The sequence below is a fragment of the Clytia hemisphaerica genome, unplaced genomic scaffold, assembly GCF_902728285.1.
Source record: "Clytia hemisphaerica strain Z4C2 unplaced genomic scaffold, Clytia hemisphaerica genome assembly, whole genome shotgun sequence".
Taxonomy (NCBI): Eukaryota; Metazoa; Cnidaria; class Hydrozoa; order Leptothecata; family Clytiidae; genus Clytia; species Clytia hemisphaerica.
The window spans coordinates 57,467-74,613 of record NW_027103472.1 but is presented as its reverse complement, the minus strand read 5'-3'; the positions used below and the strand labels follow the sequence as shown (position 1 = coordinate 74,613).

General features: G+C 35.0%; 2 protein-coding genes across 3 annotated transcripts in view; both read right to left on the bottom strand.

Annotated features, from left to right (window-relative positions):
• The window catches only part of LOC136798315 (uncharacterized), a 46,655-nt gene extending 34,509 nt beyond the window's left edge, over positions 1-12,146 (bottom strand). For both annotated transcript variants that reach the window (XM_067054904.1, XM_067054905.1), the window contains exons 1-2: positions 11,944-12,146; positions 11,368-11,482 (exon numbers count right to left, since the gene is read on the bottom strand). The gene's annotated coding sequence lies outside the window, so the exon portion shown is untranslated. The remainder of the gene's footprint in view (positions 1-11,367; positions 11,483-11,943) is intronic.
• Positions 12,147-13,165: 1,019 nt separating this feature from the next.
• Positions 13,166-17,095, bottom strand: LOC136798314 (GTP cyclohydrolase 1-like). The gene is made up of 7 exons (XM_067054903.1): positions 16,939-17,095; positions 15,901-16,095; positions 15,077-15,186; positions 14,780-14,835; positions 14,480-14,511; positions 14,119-14,203; positions 13,166-13,963 (listed from the first exon to the last, which is right to left on the bottom strand). Exons 1-7 carry the CDS (start codon positions 17,063-17,065, stop codon positions 13,831-13,833), a joined length of 738 nt encoding a protein of 245 aa, XP_066911004.1. The 5' UTR covers positions 17,066-17,095; the 3' UTR covers positions 13,166-13,830.
• Between the last annotated feature and the right edge of the window lie 52 nt (positions 17,096-17,147).

The following is a 17,147-nucleotide window of genomic DNA, read 5'->3' as shown; positions in this document are numbered from 1 at the left end:
TTCTATTATAACTGAAGAGCCCAAATCTGAGGTCATCTTACAAATTTAGCAATAACATGTTACTATGTATGTTAGGACTTCAATCAAAAACAAAATATGGAAAAGAAAAATACACCCAAGTTTATATAAAGATTTTTACAAGTATTTTTTTCTACTACTTGACTACTTTTTTCCTTTCATACTCGGCGATTATAAGTCTAACTATCACTACAGTTACGAGAAAGCTCAGGGTAAAGTCGGATGGTAGTCGGTTTCTATCAAACTTTATGCAGTTTCAGTTCTCAGGCCATTACAAATCACACAGCAGTCTAGTCAATATGCAATCTAAAAACACTACTGGCAAAGACCCTATTTAGCCCAACATTATCCAGTTCCATATACTCAGGTAGTGATGAAGCGAGAAACACTACAGTAAATATGAAGAAGAGGGGAGGGAGAAAGCAACTCTTAGGACTCTAAGTCGTTGGTTTCCGAGAACAATAGCAAGGGTACCGGGGTACCCTAAGAACAAACTTGTCAAGGTTTTGACGTATATAAAATGGCAGCTATTTAGCATTACTGTCTGGAATTCATTACAAACGCAATCAAAACAGTTCCAAAACAAAAAACATAATTTGATTTTCGTATCCGGAAATTAGATAATTCCAATATCGTGTAAACAAGGAAATAAAATTGTTTAAGTATAGTGTTTACGATGACACATGAAATTGAGGTCGTTTTTAATGACCAAGACAACTCATTGATCGTCAAGTTGTTGATGGTTTTGTTTTCAATACTCTTCGAAGTAAGACGAAAGGTGTATTTAAAAATGCGGAAAAATTTCATCTTATTACGAGGAAAAAATGTTATTTGAAGAAAAATACGAAGAAAAATTCTTTCGTTTGTTTTTCTTTTGATTAATTGGTTTGTATTAGCTCGTCAATAATTGCTCTGGGAAAAATAAATATTTTCTATTTGTTTAACCGCGCCTTTCCTCAAGGGACCAATCACAATCAAGGGACTAATTACTTGAATATTTTAGAGAGGAGATATTGATCCCTTTGGTCATCACAGTTAATTATCTTTAGAGGTTTGGGCGAGATGTTCGGGTTGGGTCGATTGGTTAATTCATTCGAAATCCCGATGAAAGAAAATTGTTGTTTTTTCTTATTACAATATCCGCTGTTGATGCAAAGCCGCTCAAATACATTCACTCATTTCGAAGCTTTATGTTGAGCTTTCTGACTTGCTATTGCTTGGCAGTGTGCTCGACTGACAATTCCTACATCGATAACACGCATGCCTAATACTGTTCTCGTTCTTTTAACATCCAATCTGGCACACAGCGTTGCGTCAACGTTTATCTGATGTTCACAACGTCCATATGAATACAGCCGTAAAAGATAAATTGAAGCTTTGAGGAAGAAATAAAATTTTAACCAAAATGTTCACTCAAAAGTCCAAAACTCTCAAACTGATCATTTCTCATGTTTGTAAAAAAGTCTCAAAAAATAAGAATACGTTAAGAATATTTCACCCTCAATTTTGGCACTTTCTTAAGAATTCTTGACCCTCATCGAAAGTACACTATTCTTATAAAAAAAAGCGTGTACATATGGTATCGAAAACACATTTTCATGGTCAGAATTTCTATTTGCTACAAAAATTCAGTCAGGTCAAATTTATTTTTTATTTTCGACGTCAGAAACGATTTCTTTATTTATGCAGCTGCCCTTAGCAACGAATATGAATTAGCAGTACCGAGATCAAAGTCCTAAATTCTCGGTTCGGTGTTTATTAAGTTTAAAACAAAACATATATTGTCTCAGCACGTAAAGAGAAACACATAATTTATGTTTTCCCTTATATGGCAAATAGTTTGCATAATTTTACAATGTTCTAGATTTATGCAAGAGTTTCTACTGAATAATTAATACGTTTGCTAAACTGCGGTAAGGAGGAACAAGTAGATTAGCATAATTATGCACTGTCGGATAAATTTATGCAAAATCATTTTCGATTGAATAATTAACAAGGAGAAACGAGGATTTGGATTAAAATTCGTAAAAGAAAATTTTAAGATGGTGCAAGTTTCGATATACCGGTTTAGTGAAAATCCGCCATATTGGAAACATTCTGGTCCTTTTCGTTTCCTTTCTTTCTATTTCCCTTTTTCATTTAAGCAAATAATATATCCTTAACTTTTGTTAAAATCTTTTTTTCAGTCCAAAGTTTATTTTTCTGAATATTTTGGTCAATGTTATGAAAATTTAGATGTTAATAAAAAACAAAAGCCAAGAAAAACGTCTGTTTAAACCTTTGACAAAAAGATCTCTAGTTACAATGACGTCACGAGCCTCACGTACTTTTTATGATAAGCCGTCTGTATTGGATGTAAGTTAATTAAAATTTTTGCTAAAGTTTATTACACTGTAATACATGAGTTATACCACTATTTTTCTTCGATGAACATCTTTAAATTAAACACCCCCTTCTCACAGACCCGGTAGGATATTTTCAGCCAGTGGGGATAAAAATAAAGGACCAAAACTCGATGGGGATTGATATTCTCATGTTTTTATGGCTGAGTATTTCAAGTCCATTGTTTTCGAGCCAGAAAATTCGGTGGGGATGGAAAAAAATAGCAAATTATTTCACAATGAGGATTGGCTTATCTGATTATTTTTAGCGGGGACAAAAATTAGAGTATAATTTACCGCTGGGGACGATATTTGGTCAATTTTTCCAGTGGGAAGGGGTCCCCAGTTGGTCTGTGAGAATAAGGGGAGTGTAATTAATACTCCCTTGCTTGTACTGTGCAGAACCAGCACATACAACCCTGGCTCGAAATCACAACACGATTTTGTTGATGTTTCTAATCCACGACTCTCAAACCGATGAAGACTAATGGCAGCTATCGATTCACAACGATCACAGTACAGAATTCAAAACCTTTTTTCGGCGAGCTATTAACTTCAATCCTCCATAGGGAGCTAACTAAGCACTATGTAAAATGATGGTGTACGAGATCAAGCCGCTTCGACAGGGTCGCAGATTCAGTAAATTTTGAAAGTTTTATTCAACAGGGTCGTCTTTTGGTCATTTCATCAAATTATCAAGGTGGATTTTAGAAAGATTTTTGCATCTGACAGGGTGTTAAAATCTAATTTTTATCTGACACAAGGTCTAAATTCTTCCAAAAAATATTTTTCTCCAAAGTTAAAGCGCTCTTGATTATTTTCCAACGGCACAGTATGAAATTTAGGTAAATTTAGTAAAATTATTTGAAAAACCAAGCAAAACAAACATATAAGACAAACACAAACAGTCATCATTAAGGTAAACAACAAAACAACAGCAAAACAACAAACAAAATTACAGTCACAACAGGCGTGCGTGTTATTTTGAAAAACGATACGATATTTTTTGGAATAGAATACATGTGTGACGTCATTAACAACTTCACGATGTTTAACAGAATGACAAGATTATATGTCTTTAAGGAAAAATTTGAATTTACGATAAATTTATACATTCCAATATTCCAACCCTACCGACGGGCACTTCGGCTAAAATAGGTACGGGAATGCGCTGCTGGACATGTTACACCTTTTCAAATCCGTAGGTCAGAGATAGGAAAACAGAAACACATAATTGAAAGAAATTCAAAGATTCCAGGATCTCTTAATCTATAACCTTGAAGATATAACCTAAGGTATAAGAAACCACCACGAATAACTTTGATTTCGAGAAATAGAAAAATCGAATTACTCCAGCCCCACTAAGAAATTGACTTTGATTTCATCCCATTCGAAAGTCAGTGTTTAAAATTGCCACATCCACACTGGCCAACAATAGAATTTCTATCACCGTTAAGATAAATTTTTCCCCGTGGTGGGAAAAAGTTCCATATTATCAAAGTGAGAGGCTCATTTATAAAGGCAAGGCACAAACGTTTTTGGTCAAGGGATTAAGGGGACAAAGAGCTAAAAAAATCAAATCATCGTGATCGAATGATCGGGTAAATGAGGCAGAGTTGTACAAAAAAGGAATGGAGCCCTGAAGAATCTTGTATGAGATGGTGCAGCGATTCTCTAATATTGAAAACTATCATATCTTCACTAAATTCTAGTGCTCCCTTCCGGGCGCTGCAAGTAACGTCGATTAAAACTTGTGAGTGTAAGGTGTATTTTTGACGTCATGAAATATAGAAATAGCAGCAAAAACAGCCTACGCCCTTCCAGTAATACCTTACAATCTTTTAAATAGAGGTAATCTCGTTAATATGTTCTACGCCTTCACGAAGGACATTTAAAATAGCTTGCCGTCAATATAAGGTTCTTAATTCTAATCAGAGTCTTCTTTGTTTCACAATTAAATGAGATCTTAATTAATGATTGCGTAATGACCCTCTCTTAAACGACTCTACCAATACGTCATCGAGATTGCTCAATTACGAGAGAACAATAAAAGACTTAATTAACAACATCAGGGGATCAGTCTTTTTAATAACGCTGTCAACGTTACCAGACTTCTTTACTTTCTTGATATACAAGGTCGTTGCAAGGTTGGTTAACCTCTGCTAGGAGTTACCAATAGTTAATAATAAAGTGTGTTGTTTAGCCCTGCGGGTAACAAGTTTGTGAAAAGAGATAAAAATCATTTAAGAAAAACCCCAGAAAAACAAGAAGTCAAAATGATGTGAAGGCCCAGTGACATAGCAATGTCTGAACTGATTGTTACAGGGAAGGTTCCAAAACGAACTTGAATTGAAAAAGCACTGCTTTCTTCAAAAAGAGACATACAGCAACATGCTAATGAAGGGCCCAATGCTCGGCCGAAAACACGGCGTCCTTGACCGATTTAGTCTTGATTTCCAGAACACTATTCGTTTAACACAAAACGTAGGAGCAATCCTGCCCCCGGGGGGGGGGGGGTACTAGGTTTGCGAGGTGACGGGTATGGGGGGGGGTACTAGGTTTGCGAGGTGACGGGTATGTCCGATACGAAAATCGAAAATCGACCCTTTGAGAGACAAAATTTTGGTGATTTTGGGACCCTTTGAGAGACTTTTCCTAAATTTTGGTCCATTTTTTCCAAATTTTGGTTTGATTTGGTCAAAATATTTGGAAATAGTGACCCTTTGAGAGAGAAATTTTTGATTTTCGTGATTTTGGGACCCTTTCAGAGACTAACCTTTGAGTTTGTACCACTTTGAGAGACTTTTGAGGAATGAGGAAAGGTACCCTTATGGCTCGCACATACCCGGCACCCATTTTGCCTAAGTACCCTCCCCCCCGGATCCTGCCAAAATGAAGATTGTTGAATACGTACCATTTTTCAAAATAACACAAGGATTCGATGGCCAAAATGTTAAGAACATTTTTAGGATTTGCAGACTCTAAAACACCCGATTTTCCGACCCTTACAGTGCATTTTAAACATCTTGGAAAAGGTACCCTGTAGGGCTCGCACATACCCGTCGGTCATTTTGCCAAGCTGCCCCCCCCCCCCGGATGAAAAGCTTAAGGGGAATTTGGTTTACTTTACCAGCACTCAATGATGTCATATATAATGCGCCGACTCTCGGTTAACATTGTACTTAAGTTAGTTTGTATTACCCGAACATTTTATCCCTCTGTGTCTGTTTGAGTCATAGAATCTGCACTGTATCTTCTAAAACTCTGCGATTGGATATCAAAATTCTTTCTTTAGAAGTTTTATGAGAGTGCCGACAATAATTCAGTAATAAAACCTGAAGTAAATAATTCAAAACGCCGCTTAAAACATACAACGTAAACTTTTCATCTTTAGACTTATCACTCAACAAGCTAATACCTTCTTAGCAAGCAAACAGATTAGTCTTCTCGTCGATTGATTTGTTCTTAAGGCTGCCGATCACTTCGGCAATTCTCTTTTAAGAACAAATGTAATCATAGACAAGGGCTAAAGGGGCTAAAGCTAAACATATTAACAAATAAAATGCGGAACCTTTCTTCAAATTAATGAAATTCTTTTGGATGTAAGAAAACATTCACGTTGCTTTTATAAGAACAAACTATATAAGAACATAAGGCTTTGATGGCCAAGATGTTAAGAATAAGTTAAGAACATTTTTAGGATGGACTCTAAAACACTCGATTTCTTAGGAAAATGCTCAAAAACTGGTCAAAATAAGAACATATTAAGAACATTTTCAGGCTTAAAACTTTAAAAGTTGAGAACATCCGAAGGCTTCGAAAATTTTGGATGTTCTTATAAAAAACGTGTAAGAAAACATACGCGGTACTTTTCATAGTAAAAGAAACCAAGATTTTTTTTACTTGCTCAGATATCTTAACTGTAAATATTACTTCAGTGTTTTTAATGTAAAACATGCATGACTCAGATTCTAGTTGAGAAAACCGCTAATCCTGATTAGAAAACCCCAAAGTATCAAATTTCCTTACAACTTAAAAGGGCTCAAACCATAAACCATCCCTTTGAAGTTACCCATGATCAAGTTTATGACAAAAATGACAAAATTCTAGGATTGTGCCTAAACATACACGCTTTTTTTATAAGAATACACTTTATAAGAATGTCCATGATGAAAATGGCCAAAAAAATAAGAATTTGCTAAGAATATCACCATCATGGAATTTGGCTACTGAAGCTAAGAATGCCATCTTAAGAGCATTTTCAATTATAAATTATAAATTATCCTCAAGTACGGCTCACTACTTTTACGAAAGTGCCATTTTATGCTTGAGACGTATGTACTAAATGTTAAATCTAGTATGAATTAGGATCCTAACCTAAGAATGTACTGTAAGAATATTTTAGGATGATTTTCCCAAAAAAGTTAAGAATGTCCATGATGAAATGGATTTACACCATTCTTATAAAAAAAAGCGTGTAATTTCAACTTACGATCATCCTGGGTTAGGGGTACTAATAATGGTTGTTTGTGGGTATGTATGAGCGAATCAGGCCTTGCAAAAGTGGTGTACCTTAAAAGGAGTAAATTGATGTACCCAAAGAGAAGCTAATGTATTAATGGCTATGAAAAACCGACCCTTGTAGAGAAAAGACAAAGTTAATCAACAGGGAACGGACAAACCCAGTATCTAGGATCATTGACTAAAAAGTGATCCCGTCTCAAGGATCCTAAAGTGTAAAGTTTGTCTATCGCAACTTAGGACGTGTAGGGGATGGAAATTGGGTGTTTTCACAAATAAATTCAAACCAGGACGGATCTTTTTCCTCCCCCCACCCGCAAAAAAACCCTTCAAATTTAAAATCCTTTGAGTGGAAAATATAGAATACATTTAAGATTTTAAGAACCTTCACATTTAAATAATTGATCTCGGCCTCGAAATATTTTCCTAGTTCTATAATTTTCATCAAAAAACTAATCTTCAGACTTTCGCTTCTAGATATGTTTGTTTACAATAAATATGGCTATCAATGCTGTTTGTTGTTTACTTTTTGGATTTGTGGTCTAAAAGGAAAAATGCCAACAGATAGCTTATCCGAAGTGGCGCGTGTATACATTATGTTTATTGATATTTTTTCAAGAACATGGTTTATTTAGCAGGAAAGAAATTATTATTATAAGAAAGTAGGGTTTCCAAATCGACAAGCGATTGCCAAATAAGTTTTGTGGGATGAACAGATTTACAAATCCTGTACTGGCCTTCAGACCACTGACCTTTATATATCCCTGGACAAAGCTATATCCGCCATCTTTGATCGGAGTTTTTTTTGGAATTGGTTCACAAGAAGAAACCATTGCAATGTTAAAAATTAACGTCTAACGGCGCTACATCATCAAAAGTAATCGAGGGAAAGTAGATCCAGCGCTCTCGATGCATTTTCACCGCTATTGAGTTGAGTAATGTCGCCATTAGGGTACTAATTTAAAAAAAACTCCGATCAAAGATTTCTGGTTGTCCCGGATTGAGTAACTTGGTTCAGGGATAAATAAAGGTCAGTGCTTTAGACAGACTAGTCGTGATCTTACAAAATTAATTGACTTTAAAGGCATTAAAACGGGACATAAAAGAGTTCATGGTCTGCGGAGGAGCGGAATCGACCCTTCTTCCAACAAAGTGATGGAATTTAGTCCACCATCTGGGACTGGCCAATTTTAGTCCGGAAAAACGAATATAACAAAAACCAAGATTTCCTGAATTCCGGCGAAAAACTTTTAATTTAACAGAAATTTTTATTTATAGAATTCTATTTCACCTTTAGAGTCATTAACGAAAATTTACGGAGTGGCTGAATCAGGTACCCTTGAAATCCCCCTCAAGAGCAATTAATTTAAAAGTACGATGAATGCAGCTTTCAAAACCTCATCTACTCATGCCCAACCCCTGACAGAATCGTACGTCTTGGTCTAAAAATACGAAATTTAACAAATAAGTTCAGATACCAAATCAACGCAATCAAGGCTCTGAATAGTTCGATATTAAGAAATTTTATTACCCTGACGATCCTGGTCAGTTCCATAGAAAGTATTTCGACAGGGCATAAAAAGTTCTATCCAAAGCAAGGGAGATTTGAAAATATTACTTATAGATCGACTCAAAAAGTGGCCAAAAACTTCAAATGGAGGCAAAATATATATCATGAGGCAAAGTAGACTAACCGTAACCTTACTCGTGCTTGTTATATCACACCAATAATATCGAAAACTACTTGAAAAGTACTTGAAGAAAGGCTTTCTCGATCGATAATCTCTTCTTGTTCATGTTAAACAGGATGTGATTCAGAAAAACACTTCAAGAATGATTTGGGGTTCGCATAGTCTAGCAGATAGAAAACTGAAGGACTTTATTATTATCGAATCCCGTAACAGTTTACATTATCAATATTACCCCTTTGATCCCGTCAGGGCTAGCCTTTCAGCTTACACTGTTCATCTGTATGCAATATTAATAGATTTCGACATATTGTTCATCAGTATTCACCCGGTCGAAAATTTCAATAGTCACAACGGCAACTGCAACGGCAACGTGAAAACGTGTAAAATCGCATATAGGTGTTAAAAAAAAATCAGCGTTCCCGTTGTTGCTAATTTTTATTCGGCTTGATGTTTCAATCCACAAAATGTGTAACCGTACATCCTGTGCCCAAGTTCAGGAGTTGCCATAAAGCCATTATGGTAATAACCGGGAGGGCACATTGCTATACATTGGCTTGATGTTTATGTAGAAATCTCACGTCGTCTAACAACGCCAAAATGAGTGATTTGCCGTCGAGCACGAGAAGAGAAAGCGGCTAATTGGGGTTAACTCAGAGTTTTGATAGCTCAAAGGTGTGAATTTGATGTTTTCACGTTGTCGTTGCAGTTGCCGTTGTGACTGCGGAAACTCTCTATTAGCTATCGATCGCGACGGCTGATCAATTTATTGAACGCGACCAGACTTTAAAACTTGAGAGCTTTGTTGATCTGACGTATTTCTATTATTTCTAAAACTTTGAGTCTGGATACCTGGGACAACACAAATATTAATCATTTGAATATTAAATATTAAAGAATTAAATATTATGATATCAAAATGTTAGCCTGAAGATTATCGGTACCAACAAGTTTTTTTATAAGAATAAACTTTATAGGGCTTCGCTAGCCAAAATGTTAAGAACAAGTTAAGAACATTTTAAGGCTTTGTGGACTCATTTCTTAGGAAAATGATCCAAAATGGTCAAAATTAGAACATTTTAAGAAGACTTTTAGCCTTAGACTCAAAAAGTTAAATATCCGAAATATTCAAGAAATTTGGATGTTCTTATAAAAAACAAGCTACATGCTGAATGGACCTACCTGAAGATTGATGTAATAAGACAATTGAAAATTGAGAAGAAGAGTATGAAAATGCAGAATAATACGAGAACAACTCGAATCCGGCGATTCTTGGCTGTTCTGGCGATCTTTAGAAAGTTCCTGTACCAAAATCAGTTTCATTGAAAATTGAACCATGCTTAATCGTGGACATTCTTATAAATGATGTTTTGGTTTGAAAAAAAAAACAACGAAAAAATCCAATGAAAATCTGAAAAAACGGAAATTTCCGGCTTTTTTGGCCAGAAAAAACATTTTCTCAAAAATCAAACTCGGTCATGTTTTGAGCATTGCGAATACCGTCATTATGCAAAAAATCAGAGAAAAATAAGGATAAAAATTCGAGAAAATGTCAAAAAACCCGGTTTTTCCGGCATTTACGGCCGGAAAAAAATTATTTTTCGAAAATCGGTATTTTAGGTATTGTCATTTTGCATCAGTGTGCATAATCTCATAAAAAAATATAAAGTACAGCTCGAGAAATTCAAGAAATACTGTCTTTCAGACGAAAATAGGCTGTCCCGGCGATTTTTGAATAGTTCCGGCTTCAAAAATCAATTTCATTGAAAATTGGAACATACTCGATGTTGGGCATTGCTGTTGATAATGTTTTTGAATGAAAAAACAACCAATTATAAGGAAAAAGTCCAATGAAAATCCAGAAAAACAGCGATTTCCGGCATATTTCCGGCATTTTCGGCTGGAAAATAAAGTTTTTCGAAAATCTCGCTCTGTCACACTGTCACATTTTAGGTATTGTCATTTTGCATCAGTGTGCAAAATTTCATAAGAAAATATAAAGTACAGCTGGAGAAATTCAAGAAATACTGTCTTTCCGGCGAAAATAGGTTGTTTCGGCGATTTTTGAATAGTTCCGGCTTCAGAAATCAATTTTATTAAAAATTGAAACATGCTTGATTGTGGGCATTGCTATTAATAATGTTTTTGAATGAAAAAACAACCAATTATAAGGAAAAGGTCCAATGAAAATCCAGAAAAACTGCGATTTCCGGCATATATCGGACTCGGCCATGTTTTGGGCATTGTTAATACGCATCTTTGAGCAAAAAATCAGAAAAAACTAATGATAAAATCTCGAGAAAGTGCCAAAAAAACAGTTTTTCCGGGATATCAGGCTCCGTCACATTTTGGGCATTGCCATTTTGCATCATTGTGCAAAAAATCAGAAAAAACTAATGAGCCAATCCCGAGAAAAGCTGGCAACAGACGAACGGACGAACGAACGAACGGACGAACGAAAGGACATGGGTTAATTTAAAGGACCTCCACCGGGGTACCCGGAGGTAGGTCCAAAAACGTGTAAAGATTCAGGGTTTTCTCTTTGTTCTTGCTTGGCTGGAGAGCATTAAAATTGCTCTGTCCGTGAATTCTGGATTCTAGGGTAACGAACTTTAAACGTAAAACTATAGGGCACCGATTACCATGAGTATGACCTCAGGACTGACGTGTCAAACATTTAGAAAGATGAATCGTAAAAATCCTTAGTACACGCATGGCAAAATCAGACAAATGTAAAATTAATAGAAAAGTCGACTCACCGATTCTTGCAGATTGCAGCAAAAGCTTTTACATACATTGACATCACAGAAGTGATTCTATCGTTTCATCATCGTCACAACACAGGTCTTTCAGATTCCAACATAAGCCATCAGTCTTAAAAGATATGACAAGGACTAGGATAAATTACCGATGAGTTACACCACACTAATTTGTTTCTTAAAACTTTATTGATATTAACTTCTCCTACATACCTTCAAAGCCACTATCTTACTCCTAGACTATTGGAAAGTCTATGTAAATACTATGTAATAAAGTATATCTTTAAGTTTATCGAAGCGTAAATCGGCAAACTTCGAGGTAGATATCGGGTCTGTTCACAGAAAAAATCACATTTCACCAAGAAGGAGTTGCAGTTGAGTCTCTCTAATTCGACGTTCTACTTCTATTGCAAATCGAATTAAAAAGCGTCAACTGTAACTTATCTTGTGTCCGTTGTTCATATACCTCAACACGGGAGTTTTGCAAATTTAATTTTCTAATGATATGATTCACCCTTCTACAGCTCTAGAATACAAATCAAAAGCTAAAATTCGAAATCAAGTCAAAATATATACCGTTTTCATGAAACTTCGGAGAGCTTCTTCAATTTCAACTCGAACCTTCAGCCAAATTTGTTCATCTTCCGACCTCACTGCTTGAGAAATGATTTCGCTTTGTTGATCATTATTGAACTCGCAATTATTAAGTCATTATTGTTAATACTTCTTGTGCAAATTTAGTGTGGTTTAGTAAGAGATTATTTTTTTATTCTTAGTAGTCTGAAAATGAGAAAAATATAGAAGAATATCATTGGGATTTCAGTAACGGTTACAAAAACTATTTACATATTAAAGGAAGAAATTTTGGAGGGAAGAAAATTTGGCGGATTTGACCATAATCCGCCAAATTAAGTTCCTGTCAAATTTAATTTTTTCCTTCATCCACCAAATTAAATTTCCGCCAAATAAAACTCCGGCCAAATTTAAATTGTTCTATTCATTCCCCCAAATGTGTGCTATTTCAGACTTTAAAACACAGGTTTTTCCCTCGTCCGCTAAATTAAATTCCAGCCAAATTTAATTTTTCAAGTTTACCACCAAATTAAATTCCCTCTGAAAAAACTTTTTCGGTCATCCGCCAAAATTTCTTTTCTTAAACCCTATTAGCCCCAGGGGGGGGGGTAGAATCTACCACGCATGGAGTTATTTTGTGAATATCTCCGAGAAAAATTTTTAAACGACTTGAAACTTTCTGACTTTTAACAAAATCTTATTAAGAGTACTTGTGCAGAATTTTAGGGTCATAGGTTGTTCAGATCAGGTTTAATGACTTTATTGTGAAACATGACATAAAACCCAACTAATCTAAAACAGAATCTAAATATCTTTATTGGTTCGACTGTAATAGACATTTTTTGTAAACCATATATTTGGGCTTCTTTCCGACAGGTGGAAATTTTGTGATGACGTCATCGGTTTTTGAATGACGCTGGATATTTGTGTCATGATGGAGAACATATGTACCAAATTTCATGCCCATAGCTCTTCTAGATCAAAAATAAAGTTTTTGTAGGGAAGATGTACAGTTACTAGTATAATACAGTTTTTCAATGGGGGGAAAATTCTTTGGGAGCTATTTGTCACATCAAGTGTATGACGCGGGGCAGCGAAAAAACTACATCAATAAAAATATTTGAAAAATATTAGTGAATAAAATAGCCTATGGAAATGCATTCAGACCTTAAATTGATTTCAGTCTAGATTTTTAAAAAGGGAAAAGCAAACCTTGAAACTAAAATAAATCACGGATCCTAATCTGTTCAATTTTCCAAAACATTTTCTGTAAAAAATTACCACAAAAATTTGTTTTGATTTCATTTTCAGTAAAAGTTCACATACTGTCTATCGTACGTTCAAACGGACAAAATAAAAACTAAAAATCATTCCATAAAAAGAAGGTAATATACCTAACATACTAAAAAGTAACAGTAACAAATAGTATTAAATAAATTGAATTTTACGAGGTTGTTAATGGTACGAGAACGCCCTTCACCCTTCGAGCAAGCAACGTCTTTTCGAAGGAGAAACGTCCCACTAGCAGAAAATGCATTAACACTACCATTATATCCTTTATATTTTGCCATCGATGTTTTGATGTAATATTCACCATATAAAGCGATTGAAAAACAAATCTTTATGCTGCTTTTTCTGCAGCGAATATGAATACAAAAATGCCTGATTTCGTGATGTAAATGTGTTAGGAAATACTTAAAAACCTTTTGGTTTACGCTACGATACGCTCTATTGAAACAGGAATCCACAATAATGCCATTTTGCAATTGCTTTAGTTAAACATAAATTATGTCTATTTTCGATGAGCGTTTGAATAGGTCTCGTACAACACATGCTGGATTGAGATTCTTTATTTTTAAATTATTGGTACTAACATTACTGTACCACAATCTATCGATAATTTCTGGTCAGTACTAAGAATTCTTCTCGAGTTTTGGGGTCATCGCGAAACGTTCCCAGCATGCAACTGGTAACAGTAGAAGCACCTGGTTTCTGTACACCTCGCATCACCATACACATATGACTGAAAGAAAATGGATAATGAGGTAGAAACCATCTTGATGGAACTTTGTATCAATCTTTGGATCAGCAACAATCTTTTTGTTGCTTTACATAGGCGAAACGTAAAACAGTCCAGATATTGATGGCTAATCAGGGCTAATATAGGACACATCTTACCAGCAATCAACTATGACTCCAACACCAGTCGGTTGAACAGCTTCATTCAAAGCTGTCGCTATCTGTTTTGTTAAACGTTCTTGCACTAAAATAAGAATCGGAAGAGGTTCATTCATATCTTATAAGAAGAGATTTTAGGCATAGCTAAGAACAATCCAAGCCTGTGAGATTTCAGGAATGGCTACGAAAATACAAACGATAAACCCTTCTTAATAAGCAAATGTTTGATCAGGTATAAGCATTTTAAAAACATTGCACGATGATTTCAAAAGCCAGAAAATCAATGTAAATTATGTACTCGGTATGTTTGGTAGCCTTAAAATAGTTGGTAAAATTAAAAAGGAAAAATAATAACGTGTACCTTGCAATCTTCGACTGAACATATCAACAATCCTTAAAACACAGAAAAAAAACATTGAGATGCCTGTTGCAAGTCTTTCAAAAAAAAATTTTTCTTTATAGATTTTGGGTAAGATCGGAGGCTCATGAAATTTGATTTTTAATCACAATTTTAATTAAAAGAGGGATAAAATACTTTGTCTTTGACAGCAAAGAACTTGTAAATAAATGGATATCCGTTGGTAGGAGGTAATAATTGTATCGAAAGGTTTTTTAAAAACAAGATTGACGAGGCTCTCAGTTTGAATAGAAATCAACACACCTTGCAACTTTACTAATTCCAAGAACTTTTTTGTTGGGTAGATATCCAACGTGTGCCTTCAAATGAGGGAGAAAGATATTATTAAAATCACCGAGGATAAGAACTCATGAACTACGATAAAGAACAACATGTCTTTATCACTGACTGTCAACATTCCCCTGATTTGAAAACTTTCTAAGCAAAAATGCGGAAGTGTTTTTCGAGTCTGATTTGCATTCCTTATAACAAAAACTATTTCCGGGATGTACACATGGAAGCCTTAAGTTTACCAGATACTGGCTAAAGTATTAGACTCACCTTACCATAAAAGGGAACTAAATGGTGTTCACACATGGAGAAAACATTGATATCTTTCACAATCACCAACTCATCGTGGTTCTCATTGAACACTGCATCATTCAGTACCTCTAGATGAAAGAATATCCTATTTTATAGAGAAAATAAACGTCAGCAAAGTGGGAAACTTCCTTCCATTCTATAATATAGGGTTAGAGCCTTCACAAAATCAGAGGTATTAACAGATTGACTTTAAAGATAATTTAGAATTAAAGGAAATATTTTTAAAGGAAGGTGTAATATAAGGTCTTCGGTCTTCATCTTTTCATACTTTTTTCATTTTCTTTCGGTTTAGATCTCTTTTCATTTTGAATATTGGGTTCCTATTCGCTAAATTTGATTTAATTGTTCTAGTAACGTGTCTCTAGTGAAATTTGGTTTGTTTTGTCTTTTGTCTTTTAGGATTTTGGGTTGTTAAAATTCATTGGTCATTTGATTGTTGTCATATGATGTGGATAAAGTATTAATGTTTTCTGAAATTTGATTAGCTTCTTCAGATATAAAGATTAGAGGTAGTAGGTATAAAGATCAAATGAACAATCAGTAAACAACTTGTCATTTTCATGAACTACTACATGGCAAAATCTGAGAAACAGCGTTTTTGTTAAAGAGAAGTAACCCATATTCTTTTGATCTTAAGATAAAGAGTTTTGCAGCTTCAAGGAAAGGAAAACCTTTAAAGAAATGGAAGATTATTGTCCTTCTCATGAAGATTTGATTTCTCGTGATGTTTACTAGTGTTTAGAAATACATTACATTTGTATTTGGTGTCACAAATGACTTACCACTTAAACTGAGGTTATACCCTTTGGTGAAGAAGAGCATTGCTTTTGCATATCGTTCAGGGGTATCCAACAATCCTTCCCTGTTTGGATCTTCACCCACATTCTCCAGTATGGTTTTAACAGCTCCACTCATTTGTGTGATTCGTTTGTCAAATTCATCTGACTCTTTGTCAATACGTCGTTTTTTCTCCATCCCTTTGAATAAAAGAGTCATGAAAATGTAGGATCAAGGAAAAAACTACGTCAACCGGCTAAAATAATTGTATTGGTAAGCTCACCAAATATAGCTAACTTGCGGGGACAAGCTGGAGTTTTTACAAGCGCTTATTTGATTTGGTTGGTCGTTATAAGATGTAATAAAAGAATCTTATTACTTTTCCTAAAGAACGCGTCATCTCTATCACTTTAAATGACCAATTAGTGAAGTATCTTGAAAAAACTCCAGCTCATCTCAACCTGCGGTTATTTTTAAAACTCTGAAAATATTTGTCAATTTATGACAAATGAAAACTTGTGCAGGGATTTAAAATGTAACAATCTTTTGAAATGGCGTGATTGCTTCTTATAAAAAAAAATGTCAAGGGTCCATTTGCAGCATCCACTATTTCATGGTTTCAGCCCACTTTTCAGGTGCCCCCATTGAGCATGATGCCCCCAGCAATTTAGATCCCCTTGAGAAATTGCTTTGAGTTAGGTACCCCCATTCAGCCAAAAAAAAATTTTTTGAATTGACACTTTTTGTTCTTTTGTCATTCGTAAAATCTTAATGATTTTTGGGGTGGTTTAATAAAAAAATTCAATAATCTGAAATATTTTGAAATATTCGATTTGGAAAATATAACCAGCCCCTCCTCCATCAAGACAGCTAGGTACCCTTAATGAATAGGTAACCCCAAAGAATTGCAAGGCATTAGCCCCCCTCTACTAACCTGGCCTAGGTGCCCTTCAGATTTCTGGGGGGGGGGCTGACACCATGTATTTGTGTCATTTAGGTTGAAAGTAATAAACGCTAGAGGGTAGTAATACCATACTACTAACCGCCAATTGAAACATCCCATTCAGTTTTTACAACATGTCTTTTGCCAGTATCAAGTGATTCTTTATCAGAATATGAGATTTGTCTTTCTAACATTTTTGGTTTGTTATTCTCAATACTTTCTGCCATATTTAATCTTTAATCTAAAGTTTCTTCTAAAAAAAACATGGTTGAAAATTCTTTTAAATAAAATGCACAATCCAAAAACAGG

Excerpts from the sequence above, each read along its gene's own strand:
- LOC136798314 (XM_067054903.1), bottom strand. The coding sequence starts at position 17,065 with ATGGCAGAAAGTATTGAGAATAACAAACCAAAAATGTTAGAAAGACAA. Across the intron at positions 14,204-14,479 it reads GTTCAGTCGAAGATTGCAAG|TGCAAGAACGTTTAACAAAA; the intron begins GTACACGTTATT and ends TTCTTATTTTAG. Across the intron at positions 13,964-14,118 it reads GGAGTCATAGTTGATTGCTG|TCATATGTGTATGGTGATGC; the intron begins GTAAGATGTGTC and ends ATTTTCTTTCAG.